This window comes from Carcharodon carcharias, chromosome 2 (assembly GCF_017639515.1).
Source record: "Carcharodon carcharias isolate sCarCar2 chromosome 2, sCarCar2.pri, whole genome shotgun sequence".
Taxonomy (NCBI): Eukaryota; Metazoa; Chordata; class Chondrichthyes; order Lamniformes; family Lamnidae; genus Carcharodon; species Carcharodon carcharias.
In genome coordinates, this window is record NC_054468.1 from 192,826,330 (window position 1) to 192,839,142 (window position 12,813).

Here is a 12,813-nt window from a genome sequence, read left to right on the forward strand (position 1 = left end):
ACATGATATTTTCATAACAGAAATAGTGGAAGTTAAATATATGGATTTTCAAAAGGAGTTTGATGAAGTGGTGCATGGAGGCTTGATATATTAAGGCATATGGTATTAAAGGCAGTATGGTTAGAAAGTTAGCTGAATTGTTTTTAAAAAATCTAATAGCTATTTCTTTTCAAGATTAGTGCAATACAGCCTGTGTTTACTATTAGGGCCACCTGAACTTGAGTTCAAGAGGTAAAATATTCAAATTTGCAAATATCACAAAAATAACGTATGGTTAATTTAAGATGAGCCTTCTTGGGTACAGACAGGTTAGTAGATAAGCATACAAATTAAGAAATGGGTGGTAGTATATCTGAGTGGAGAGAAATTAGAAGAAATACATGTACTTACTTGCAAATAGGGATTAATATATATCTCAAACAAGAGGTAGATATGCCATCCTCCTGCTATCTCTGTTATGCCCTCCCCAATCTTCAATAGCACCGCCATCACCAAGCCCTCTGCCAGTAGCATATTGAGTGGTTATGATTGACCAGAAGCTTAACTAGAGTAGCTGTATCAACCATGTCATCACAAGAGCAGGACAGAAGTTGGGTACTCTATGGAAAATGGCTCAACTCCTGACCCTCAAAGTCTCTGCGCTGAACGCAACAGGAATGTGAATTAATACTCTCAACTCACCTGGATGGGTACAGCCTCAAACAACATTCTTGAAGCTCAACACCACCACATGTTTCTAACATCCTGGCCACTGGAATCAGTGTCCATCCCCTCACCAATAGTGGACCGTGGTCGTGGTGGGTGCTATCTACAGGATACTCTTCAGTAACTCAGCAATGTTACTTCAACAGCACTTTCCTCCCCTGTAACCTCTACCAAGTAGGGCAATAGTATCAGTGTTGTACAAACACCATCACCACCAAGTTACACACCATCCTGACATGAACAGGTATTGCCATTTCTTCTATGTTGCCGGGTTAATATCTCGAAATTTTGTATTGACCACCACTGAAGCACCATCAGCACAAGAACTGCTGAAGTTCAAGAAGTTGCACCATCACCTACTCAAAGCAACTAGGAATGAGGTCCCCAGAATCACAGAAGCCAATCTTCAGCCAACTCCACGTGATATCAAAGAACAGCTAAAGGCACTGGATACTGCAAAGGCTATGGCTCCTGACAACATGCCAGCAATAACACTGAAGACTTGTGCTCATGAACTTGCTGTGCCCCTAGCCATGCTGTTCCAGTACAGCTACAACACTAGCATCAACCAACAATGTAGAAAATTGCCCAGATATGCCTTGTCCAGAAAAAGCTGGACAAATCCAATCTGCCTCAAGCAACATTCATGAAGCCTTATTACTGGCCAAATACCGCCCCATCAGCCTCCTCATGATCATCAGGAAAGCGACTGAAGGTGTCATTGATCGTGCTATTAGGCAATAACCTGCTTACTGATGCTCGGTTTGAGTTCTGCATGGGCTGCTCTGTTCCTCACCACATTACAGCCTTGGTCCAAACATGGATAAAATAGCTGAACTCATGGGGGGAAGTGACACCAAGGCAGCATTTGACCTAGTGCAGCATCAAGGAGGCCTGGCAAAATTGAAGTCAATAGGAATCAGTGGGAAAACTCTCCACCTAGCACAAAGGGAAATGGCTGTGGTTGTTGGAGGCCAATCATCTCAGTCCCAAGACACTACTGCAGGAGTTCAGCAGGATAATGTCCTAGGCCCAACCATCTTCAGCTGCTTCATCAATGACCTTCCTTCCATCATAAGGTCAGAAGTGGGGATGTTCACTGAGTTCAGTTGAGAAGATAATGTTCAGTACCATTCACAATCCTCAGGTGATGAAGCAGTCTGTGCCTATATGCAGCGAGACCTGGACAACATTCAAGCTTGGGCGGATAAGTGACAAGTAATATTCATACCACACAAGTGCCAGGCAATGAACATCTTCAACAAGAAAATCTAACCATCTCCCCAAGACATTCAGCAGGTCTGACAGCATCTGCGGAGAGGAACACAGTTAACCTTTCAAGTCCGTATGACTCTTCAACAGAACTGTTCTGTTGAAGAGTTGTTTGGACTCAAAACGTTAACTGTGTTCCTCTCTGCAGATGCTGTCAGACCTGCTGAGTTTTTCCAGGTATTTTTGTTTTTGTTTTGGATTTCCAGCATCTGCAGTTTTTTGATTTTATCCCCAAGACATTCAATGCAATTACTATCACTGAATTGCCCACAACCTAGGGATTACCACTGACCAGAAACTGAACTGGACCAGCCATGTAAATTGTGTGGCTGCAAGAATACGTCAAGAGGTTATGAATTCCGAGTCCAGTAATTCACTTCCTGACTCCCCAAAGCTTGTCCACCATCTACAAAGCACAAGCCTGGAGCGTGAAGGAATACTCTTCATTTGCCTGGCTGAGTACAGCTCCAACAACACTCAAGAAGTTCAACTACATCCAGAACAAAGCAGCTTTGTTGCTCAGTAGCCCATTCACCAACTTGAGCATTCGCTCCTTTCATCACTGACACAGTGGAAACAAGGTGTACCATCTACAAGATGCACTGCAGCAACTCACCAAAGTTCCTCAACAGCACCTTTCAAGCTGCAACCTTTACCACTTAGAAGGACAAGGGCAGCAGACATAAGAGAACACCACCAGCAATAAGTTCCCCTCCAAGTGACACACCAACATGACTTGAAACTATATCTCCATTCCTTCACTGTCGCTCAATCATAATCCTAGAACTCTCTACTCAGTGGGTGTACCTGTACCAGATGGACTGCAGCGATTCATGGCAGCAGCTCACCACCAACTTCTCAAGTGTAATTTGTGATTGGCAAGGCCAGCATTTGTTGCCCATGATGCTGACATCCCATAAAAGAACAAAAAAAGAGATGGCCTCACCTGCAACAGCTAGACCAGGTACTTAAAATTAAGCCAAAAAAAAGTATAACCATTGAGCCATCAGGGCAGCTCGCAGAGGTATATTTAACCCCATACCCTTGCAATACAGTGTCCCATTCATTATATTACAACAAGAGGCCAACAGCAAAACAATAAAAATAATGTTCAGTGAACAAGACCAACCAAATATTACTGGATCCATAATGTAGATCATTTCTGGGAAAAAATATATTTTAATAGACATCTGACAATCATTAAGGTTTCAAGTGGCAGCCAGTGTTGCTTATAAGAATTAAATTGCTAATAATATTCTAGATTGGAAATGTTCCACATGCTGTTACTTTACTTTAAATGGCAACCTTTTAGTAAACTTTTGGGAATACTGTAATGTTTCAGTTTATTCTAATTAAAAACAGCATATTTTGAAATGGACTGTTAATTATTTTAATTCTTGTTATCTTTACACATAACTCAAAGCAGTCTGTGCGCAGTAAGGTTACTCACTGGCTGGAAGAAATCTGGGTAGATCTTTCCAGCAAAGATTTAGACTAGCTAATAAGCCAAAAATGAAATGATTGGATTAAGTATATACACACACAATGATTCTTCCATATTCATTTCATAACCAATCTTAATCCGCCAAATTTCTGAAAGGAAATATAAATGTTGCTTATGTGTAAAAAAAACAAAACATATCTACAAAACACTTGTATTATTTAGTTGATATTTAATTTGTTTTAATCAAACTTACAAGGATCCTAAGTAAAAGCACTTACCTTTTCTGGCTTGCTAGTGGAATACAAATAGCACTACTGACACATTCACTGTCAAAAAAGAACACAATAAGTAATCAAATTAGACATCACTTGTCCATGGCACACCAAGATATGAAATGCAGCAATAACCTCAAAGAGAAATCTAACAGCTAAAATCATTGTTGGGAAACCATGCTTTATATCAAAAAATGACTTTTGAATTTACCGGCTAGAAAGCCCCAACTGATTTTTGTTTAAAAAATACTGAAGCCACATTCCAGTGACTGGGGATCACAGTCAAAGATGGCTGCACATTTGTATTACTGTCCCTTCTGCATTCCAAAACTGTAGAAATGGACACAACCTGTCAGCAAAGCCACACCAGGAACAATGGCCTTGAAAGAGGATGAATGGGTGCCACCTATCTCATTAGCCAAGCGTCCAGGCAATCATCTGGGTACTCAACTGGGTGGAGACAAACCATTACAAATGATCACTTGAACAATGGGTCCCTGACAGAGGGGAATTCCCAGTCATGATCTATTCAAGGTAACTGGAAAACATTAGCCATGACCATATTTGGGTCACTGGGCAGTTGGAGAGGTCATGTGACAAGTCAACCCTTTGTGTTCAAACACCTGCTTTCTCTGCAGAAAAGGACAATCAACTGAGATGCTATGGGGACAAGACCCTGAGTGGGTCCTTCCCTCTCTCTCGTTCCAACCAACTTGCAAGTTGAACCCTGCCTGATTTTGACAATCCAGGTGCCGCAGACAGAGATTTTAAAAAGAACTCAACCCAGCACTGCTGTCTCAAGAATCAACAAATCACCCAAAATAGCAGGATTACCGGGTTCAGCCTGAAGCCAGCCGAGTCACCAATCTTCAAGAGCTGTATACCCCTTTAATTTTACCAGATTCTAAATTACTTAATCTCTCCTCCCCACTATAGCCTATTTGTGCGTGTGTGAACTTCGAGTGTGTGTGTGTGCCATGTGTTTGTGCGCACATGTGTATGTGTGTGAAAGTCAGAGCGTTTTTATTAATTTTCCTCAACTGGATTAAGTACAATAAAAACTATAATCCTTTCTTTTCAAAACATCAAGAAAACCTATCTGATTTGAGTCTTTTGTGGACATAGCAGGTAAATAGCTGGACTCTTATGAAATTGCCAAGTATATGCGTTTTAAAAAAAAACTTGTGATCAAACAGGGAGAGAGGAAAAAAGGGAAGCCATTGAACAATCCATACCTTGGGGCTGGGTGCATAATCAAACACAGTAACGAGAAACTGGAAGTGGGAAACTAAATTGGCCCCTATATGTATATTTAAAAAAACTTCCATTAAGGTTTTCTTGTGGTTTTCAGTGCCAGAGTACTTAAAAATGCCCACATTCGAGGTCAGTACCTTCCTAGAACACAGGGACGTAACTTAGGACAATTTAAAAGCCATATCCATTGAAGAGTTAAGGAGTTTAACTAGGCATTTAAGGGATAAATACCCAAGCAAAAGCTAGGAAACCCAAAATCCTAAAACTTGTGGCCAACCATTTTGCATGTGAACTTGAACAACAGGAGACAGGCATAGAATCTCAAATGGTAGTATTAGCAGAGATGCAACTGGAACAGTGGAGACCAGAGCTAGAATTCCAAAAACTAAAGAGGAAAGAGAAAGACAAGAGAGATGGAAAAAGTAACAAAGAGAAAGACAGGACCAGAAAGAACAGAATTCCAGGAAAGGGAGAAAGAATGAGCTTCCCAGAGGGGAAAACAAGAAAGTGAATTAAGGCAGCTCGAACGGAGAAGGGAAAGGCCCACTGTACCCAGTGAGGACACCACTAGGGAGATAGCTAGCTTAGGACTGAGTGTTGAGCTCTTAAAGTACTTACAACTGATACCAAAGTTCAATGAGGGGGGTATGGAAGCATTTTGTGTCTCATTTGCAAAGCAACTGATGTGGCCAGAGCTTTGGACCCTACCCGTGCAAAGCGGATTAACAGGAAAATGTTTATTCCCTATTGTCTGACTAGATTTTGTCAAACTACGAGAGGCTAGCCTTTTTGGTCATGAGTGCTTACAAGCTGGTATCACCTAAAATTCTGAACTCTTCGAAAATGGTCCAAACAAACTTACATCCAGTTCAAAAAGGTTAAGCAACTTGCTTACAACCAATAGGTACGGGTGCTTAAGATAGATCCCGTTTGAGAACCCCAAAGGGGCTATTCTCGTCGAGGAGCTCAAAAACTCACTTCCCTTCTCCATGAAGACCTTTTTGGAAGAACAAAAAGTTTCAAAAACCAGGCCGGCAGCAACTATGGCTGACAATTAGAAGCTTGTCCACAAACCCTTGACCAAGGAAACGCCTTCCCTAGTCACCAGAAAAGGTTTGAAGGTGGGAGGGATTGATCGGAGAATGAACGGCAATGGGTAGGAAGGAAAAGCTGGAAGTACAAGGGGCCTTTCTCAGGTCAAAAAGGAAGGTGCTGAGAACAGGAATGTTGCTCATAAGCCTCTGTGCTTCCAATGCAATAAGGTAGGTCACACCTGAGTTAACTGCTAGAAATTATGGAGAAAATATGGAGGTTTTGTCAGGGTACAGCAGACCGATGCAGGCAAAGGGGTCCTGGTTCTCCAGCAGACACAGCTGTAGCTCTAACTGTGACAGTAAATTCCTGTAAACATAACACTGAGTGCAGTGGAATTCAACAAAATCCCTGAGTTACCAGTATTGTGTATCTAAAGAAATGGTCTCATACCCCTCGAGTGAGGCAAGTAAGCCAATAGTCATACTGAGGGATACAAGGGCCATCCAATCCCTTCTGCTGGGAAAAGGCATGACCTTTCCACCAGAGGGAGTGTTGAATGCCAAAGTATTAGTGAAATCTATCAGTGGGAGGTACATGTTCATAGCTTTATATTGGGTGCGCTTGGAGTGCAACCTTATTTCAGAACTAGTAAAGGTGGGGATTGTCCCTAGGTTAACCTGTGCAGCTTCACCATTGGTCTTGGAGACAGAGCCACTACAGGGGAAGGTTTTGGCATTTTTTTTCTCGCCTAAGTCCTGAGAAACCTACCCAGGTTCAGGAAAAATTTCAACACGTGCTGCAGCATAATTTGGTTGCGCCCAACCAGAGGAGCTTGGGTTCCCAGTTGTGCTTGCACCCATGCCCAATGGCTCAACAAGGCTCTACATTGATTACAGAAAGGTTATTGCAGTGGCTAGAACTGTTTCCACCCTATTCCTTACCTGGTAGACTGTATCCATAGAGTAGGAAGCACCACTTACATAATAAAAATACACATTGCAAAGAGCAAGTTCCCTAAAGCTCAGGTAACCTACCTGGGACACATTGTGGGTCAAGAACAGGTGTTGCCCAGGGTAGCAAAGGTACAGGCATTAATAGATTTCTCTGTCCCCATGACTAAATGGAAAACAGTGCCATTTTTGGGCATCTGTGAGTTCTACCGCAAGTTTGTCTCATACTTCAGTATGATAGCCACCCTACTAACAGACATGTTACAGAAATAAAGCAAAGGTAGTGTGGTAAGGGAGGTGCCAAACAACTTTTGAAATGCCGAAAGCCATATTAACCATCAAACTAATGCTTGGAACTCAAAACATTAACCAATCCTTTAAAATGGCAATTGATACTAGTGACATTGGGGTAGGTGCTGTCCTGCTCCAAGATGATGGATCAGGCATTGAGAGACTAGTTGGGTACTTCTCAAAAAGACTGAACAGACACCAGAAGAGATACTCCACTGTACAGAAGGAAATTCTGGGACTGTCACTGACTCTCAAGCACTTTGAAATATATATCCAAAATGGATATAGTGAGCCCTTAGTCCATACTGATCACAACCCCTTAATGTTTGTGGAGAAATTCAAATCCTATAATGCAAAGCTATTTCGATGGAGTCTGATTTTGCAACCATACCACCTGAAGATCACCCACATTTCAGGGAAAAATAATGTGATAGGTGATGCATAATCCTAGATTGAACCCAGCACAGAATCATCCCAAAAGCTGTGAATAACGGTAAGCCAGGTCCAAGCTGTACAGCATGTAGCCACAGTGTCTGGCGCATACATGAGTGAGTTTTTAAGTATGAATGTGTGTCTGCTTTTTTAAAAAAAACCTTGTAATGAAATGCTAACATCATAACATTTCATTCTGCATGGTGCAGAGGTGTTGTGAAACCATGCTTTATATCAAAAAATGAATTTTGAACTTACTGGCTGGAAACTTGCAATTGATTTTTTTTTAAGAAGAATAAAGCCACACTCCAGTGACTTTGGATCATAGTCAAAGCTGGCTGCACATTTGCACCACTGTACCTTCTGCATTCCAAAACTACTGAAATGGAGACAACCTGTCTGCAAAGCCGCACCAGGAACAATGTCCTTGAAAGAGAATGAATGGGGGCCATTTCTCATCCCATTAGCCAAGCCTCCCAGCCATGACCTAATTAGGGTAACTGGAATACCCTAGCCATGACCATATTTGGATCACTGGACAGTTGGTGAGAAGTCATGTGACAAACCAACTGTTTATGTTTTTAAGCACTTGCTTTCTCTGCAGAACAGAACAAGTAACATAGATAGTGAAGGAACAAGACCCTGAGTGGGTCCTTCCCTTCTCTTTCTCCTTCCAACTTACAAGTTGAACCCTGCCTGCTGATTTTGACAATCCAGGTGCCGCAGGCAGAGATTTTAGAAAGAATTCAACCTAGTCCTGCTGGCTCCACAAGAATCAAAAAATTATCGTCTACAGCTTTGACCCACCTCAACACCAAAAGCGCCAGGACCACAGAGTTCAGCCTGAAGTCAGCCAAGTCACCAACCTTCAAAAGCTGTATATCCCTTTAATTTTACTGTACTCTAAATTACTCAATCTATCCTCCCCACTCTATAGTCTATCTGTATGTGTGTGAATTTTGAGTATGCCTGCGTGCGCTTGTGTGAGTAAGAAAGTTGGAGTGCTATTATTTTTCTTAGACTGGGTTAAATACAATATAAGCTGTCCTCTTTCCTTTTTAAAAAACTCTCAAGAAAATCTCTGTCTGATCACGTCTTTTGTGGTCATAGCACTTAAACAATTAAACACACAGAATTGGAAAATATATTCTTTTTTAAAAAAAAATGTTGCGGTCAAAGGAGGGGGAAAAGAAGGGAGCCATTTGACCCCTTATCGCTTGATTGTAACATAGTGGTTTATTGAATTATTCAACCAGGTATCAAGCAGTTCAGACAATTCATCTCAAATACAAGCCAATCTGACTTTATTTTTTGTCCATATGCAAAGATGCCACCCTGCCAATTGCCAAGGCATACTCCTCCATGGTGTTAATTTGACCAAGGATGTTTCTCCTCCCCTGCTGCTGCGCCTTTCCACACTTGCATGCTTTCTTCTCCTGCAGCGAGAAAAGATAGTTATGAGTCTTATGAATTCAGTCGTTGCTTAGCACGTTATTTAAGGAGGCTTGCTGTGGGATGGGGGAACATTAGGTCAGCATGTCGAGAGAGAGTGCCATTGCTATCAATGAAGATGCAGAGCTAAGTGGCAGCCTGGACAGCCATTCTTTTGTAGTTGCAAAGAGAGAAATTCAAAGCATACGTGTGGTGGAAAAAGCCAAATAGGCACAAGAGTAAAGGCTGCCATTCGACACTCGCATACTACTCACCTTGCCAGACCGCAAGAAATCACACACACATTTCCTGCACTGGATCCACAACCTCCACACCACACTTGACTGCTCACTCCTCTGAGCTCCAGCCAACCCTGTTTTGAAAGACTGCCTGGCCTCTTTCTGCCATTCTCTGAAAAAAGATGTTTCTCCATGGCCTCACAGCTTTCAACGTCACCTCATGTGCTGCACCCACAAATCGTGGGGCTGCTCTTCTCCTTCTGCCATCCATCTTTCTCCTTCTTTTGTTTCTGCAGCTTTGCTGTCCAAAATGCAGTTCTACCACTGAGTGCTGTTGGTGTCCCTTTAAATACTCCATCTTGAATCAGGCTTCTGACCCTCAGGGGGCCTCATGTCCCCTGTTCCGAATTGGATGCCAATCCTGGAGGAGTCCTCATAATTGGCTGATCCCACAATATTCATCCGAAAGCATACTACTCGCAGAGTTAGAATGCCAACCCATTTAGGGTCCCTACACTACATCAGAAACAAAGTTTGTAAGATTCAGCCCAAGCTAGTACCCGTATCTATTAGATCAGTAGCCAGATGGTAATCGCTAAAACCCATTGGTTCTTATGTGCAGCAGTGTGGTTGCCCATTAATTATGTGGCATACTGAAATTGAACCAAACTATAAAGGTTATTAGATTTTAAAATTATAATTAAGATGCAATAACTTTTGAAGGAAACGGGTTCAAAATTAATAACCATCCACAGACAAAAATCAAATCAATACCAAGTGATCACAATTTATAGTTCTTCTTCCAATATGAAAGTCACAATTAGTGTGGACTGTAAATTGCAGGCTTTCAAAATAAGTGAATTCATTATTGTATGTATTCTACAGCATACAACATCATTTAGATCCCCACAAGTACCAATAAATAATTCTAAAAAGTGAACTTCGGTGACAACAAGTATGAAGTTTCTCTCCAAGCCACCCTGTGATTTTACTTTCTCCCTTGCTCACAAATCATTCCATTACAGATGCAAGCAGGTAAAGATGCTCTCTTCTTCTGCAGCGAGAAAAGATAGTTACAACTCTTATATGAAGTCATAAGATGTACTTGAGCAGCAGAGGCCTAAGTGTGTGATAGCAGCAGAGGGTGATTTAGTCTCCAAAGCATCTGCATTTCACCTCCTCTCCTATGGCACCTTAAGATCAAGTATTTGCATGCAGGAAATCATAATGCAAATTAAGTGATTCACAATTCTGCGGCACAGCACATTGGCACAAAATCCAATGAATCCTCATTTTCACATATGAACATTTTATTGGCAACTGAATGAGAAGCCATATCGGCCCAAGAGTTATTACACATAAATTTCTTTCAAAGATTCACACAATTCTTTGATTGCAGGCAAATGAATACCCTGATACCACAATTAACTCCAGAACTCTTACCAAAAGATACATACCCTTCTTCAACGTTCAGGATACCACTCCAAGTAACACAATACTGCATTTCATCTTTACCCTTTTCATTAGGCTTCCATTTTGCTACAAATTTATTAAAAAAAAAAAGAAAATTCATAAATTAGAAACAACTATCTTCCAGAAATAGTCTAAGGTTTAAATTTATAAGCTGTGCTTCACAACTCATTAAAAATTTACAGCATCTTCAAACAGATGTTGAATTATATAATAATTAAAAACAGAAAATGTTGGAAAAACTCAGCAGGTAAGGCACATCTGTGGACAGAGAAACAGAGTTAAGGTCTAAGATCAATAGCCTTACACCCTAACTTCTCAGTTCTGAAGAAACAGGTTTTCAGCGTGGCAGAGGCAGAGAAAGCTAGAAGGTGGCGGGGAGAAAACAAAAGGAAAGGTCTGTGACATGCTGACTGTTTTTCTCTCTCCACACATGTTGCCTGGCTCACTGAGTATTTCTAGCATTTTCTGTTTTTATTTCCAATTTCCAGCATCTGCAGTATTTTGCTTTTGAATTATTCCAACACAAGAAAACTTATAAGTCAGATCTTGTGATCCTTCACCAGATGCCCTAGTTATTTGTAAGATCCGATTAGGGACCAATATCGTTTGTTTAAAGTACACAAAGTTTGAGATTCAATACACTTGCTCAGTGAATAAATCAATGAGATTCCACAGGTTTTGAACAAACAAAAATAAACTTTACTATACAAGATTAGAAAAATTAAACAATTTACGATTTCCATCTTATACTCTAAGTTCAGGGTAAAAATGAAGTACATGTGAATTAACAGGCCAACTGTGGTTGAACATACCATTGTGCACAATAAATGGCAGATGTGACCAAAACAGAGTCCACGGATTTCTCTGCACCCACACATCAGTAACATTGTGAATAAACCAATCTCACTGAAACTCTGTCTCTCTCACAAGGGACTCCAGTCTTCACCTTTGAGGGCCTAACCTGTGAATTCTCTCCAAGAGCTGCTCCAACTCACACAGCATCAACAACGGCCCACTTCACAGGGTTTCAATCTAGTTTTCCGAGATTCCATTCCCCTGGATTCCCCGAATATGCACTCAAGCACCAACTCACAAACACAACTTCAGACCTTTGGCTGCGGCGAGCAGAACACTATTCCTCCAAAGGGGTACCTTTGCCCCAACTGCCCACAGCACGAAGTCACTAACCTGAGGCTACCTTCTTTAATTAAAGCCTGCTTTCTACAGCCCTCTTCCTGTTTGGAGTCTATTTCTCTGTTCCTCTCTTTTTAACTGAACTGGGACCTTCTCCTGTCCTTGTCCCTTCTCTGGAACACTTCTTTTGGGACCTCTCTGTGTCCCCTTCCCCCTTTGGGACCCTAGTCTTCCTTGGCACTCCACTCTGGGTCACCTGGGCCAGTCCTTGGCCCAAAGAACTTAAAGATGCAGATCTGCTGAATTGCGCATATGCAGCCTGCTCCCAGTCTGCGTATGAATGGAAAGTCCAAGGTTCGTAAGGGCAGAGCTCTCAACCTTCGCTCTCAGCACCAAGGCAAGTCTAGTTTCCGTAACACAGAAAAAAAGGAGTTTTGTTTTAAACATTAATCGTATGCAAACACAAAAACTCGCAAAAGGACTAATACTTACGCACTAGAAAGACAGCTTTCTGATCTTTTGTTATCACCATAAGGTCATTCGTTGGTGACAGTGAGATCACACATTCCTGAAGCCATGACAATGTGGGAGCCTTACTTGTGGAATTATCCTCCCTCTGTAACACATTTCAGAACTAAAAGTAAATACATTTCCAGCACCACAGCAGAAAACAAAAGTTTTAAACAGTTTCAAAATAGTTGCCCTTTATAGTCTGAAATGATAACTGCAGTGTCCAAGAAGAAAAATCAGTGAATTCAGCTTCAGGCCAAATGAGCAGCAACATTTTAGGCAGGCATTGTAGTTGATAAAAGTATCTTGCAAGCAACTACAAATTACATTGTTAAAGTACATAGCAGGATCAGAAATCGATTGCAAAATAC

The 12,813-nt window shown here is 41.4% G+C and overlaps 1 protein-coding gene across 1 annotated transcript in view; it reads right to left on the minus strand.

Moving 5' to 3' along the window:
- The window catches only part of rab3gap2 (RAB3 GTPase activating protein subunit 2 (non-catalytic)), a 108,627-nt gene that overhangs the window by 77,394 nt on the left and 18,420 nt on the right, over positions 1–12,813 (minus strand). Inside the window, exons 3-5 of the mRNA XM_041180146.1 lie at positions 12,425–12,548; positions 10,783–10,864; positions 3,700–3,747 (exon numbers count right to left, since the gene is read on the minus strand). Coding sequence (XP_041036080.1) covers positions 3,700–3,747; positions 10,783–10,864; positions 12,425–12,548 — 254 coding nt within the window. The remainder of the gene's footprint in view (positions 1–3,699; positions 3,748–10,782; positions 10,865–12,424; positions 12,549–12,813) is intronic.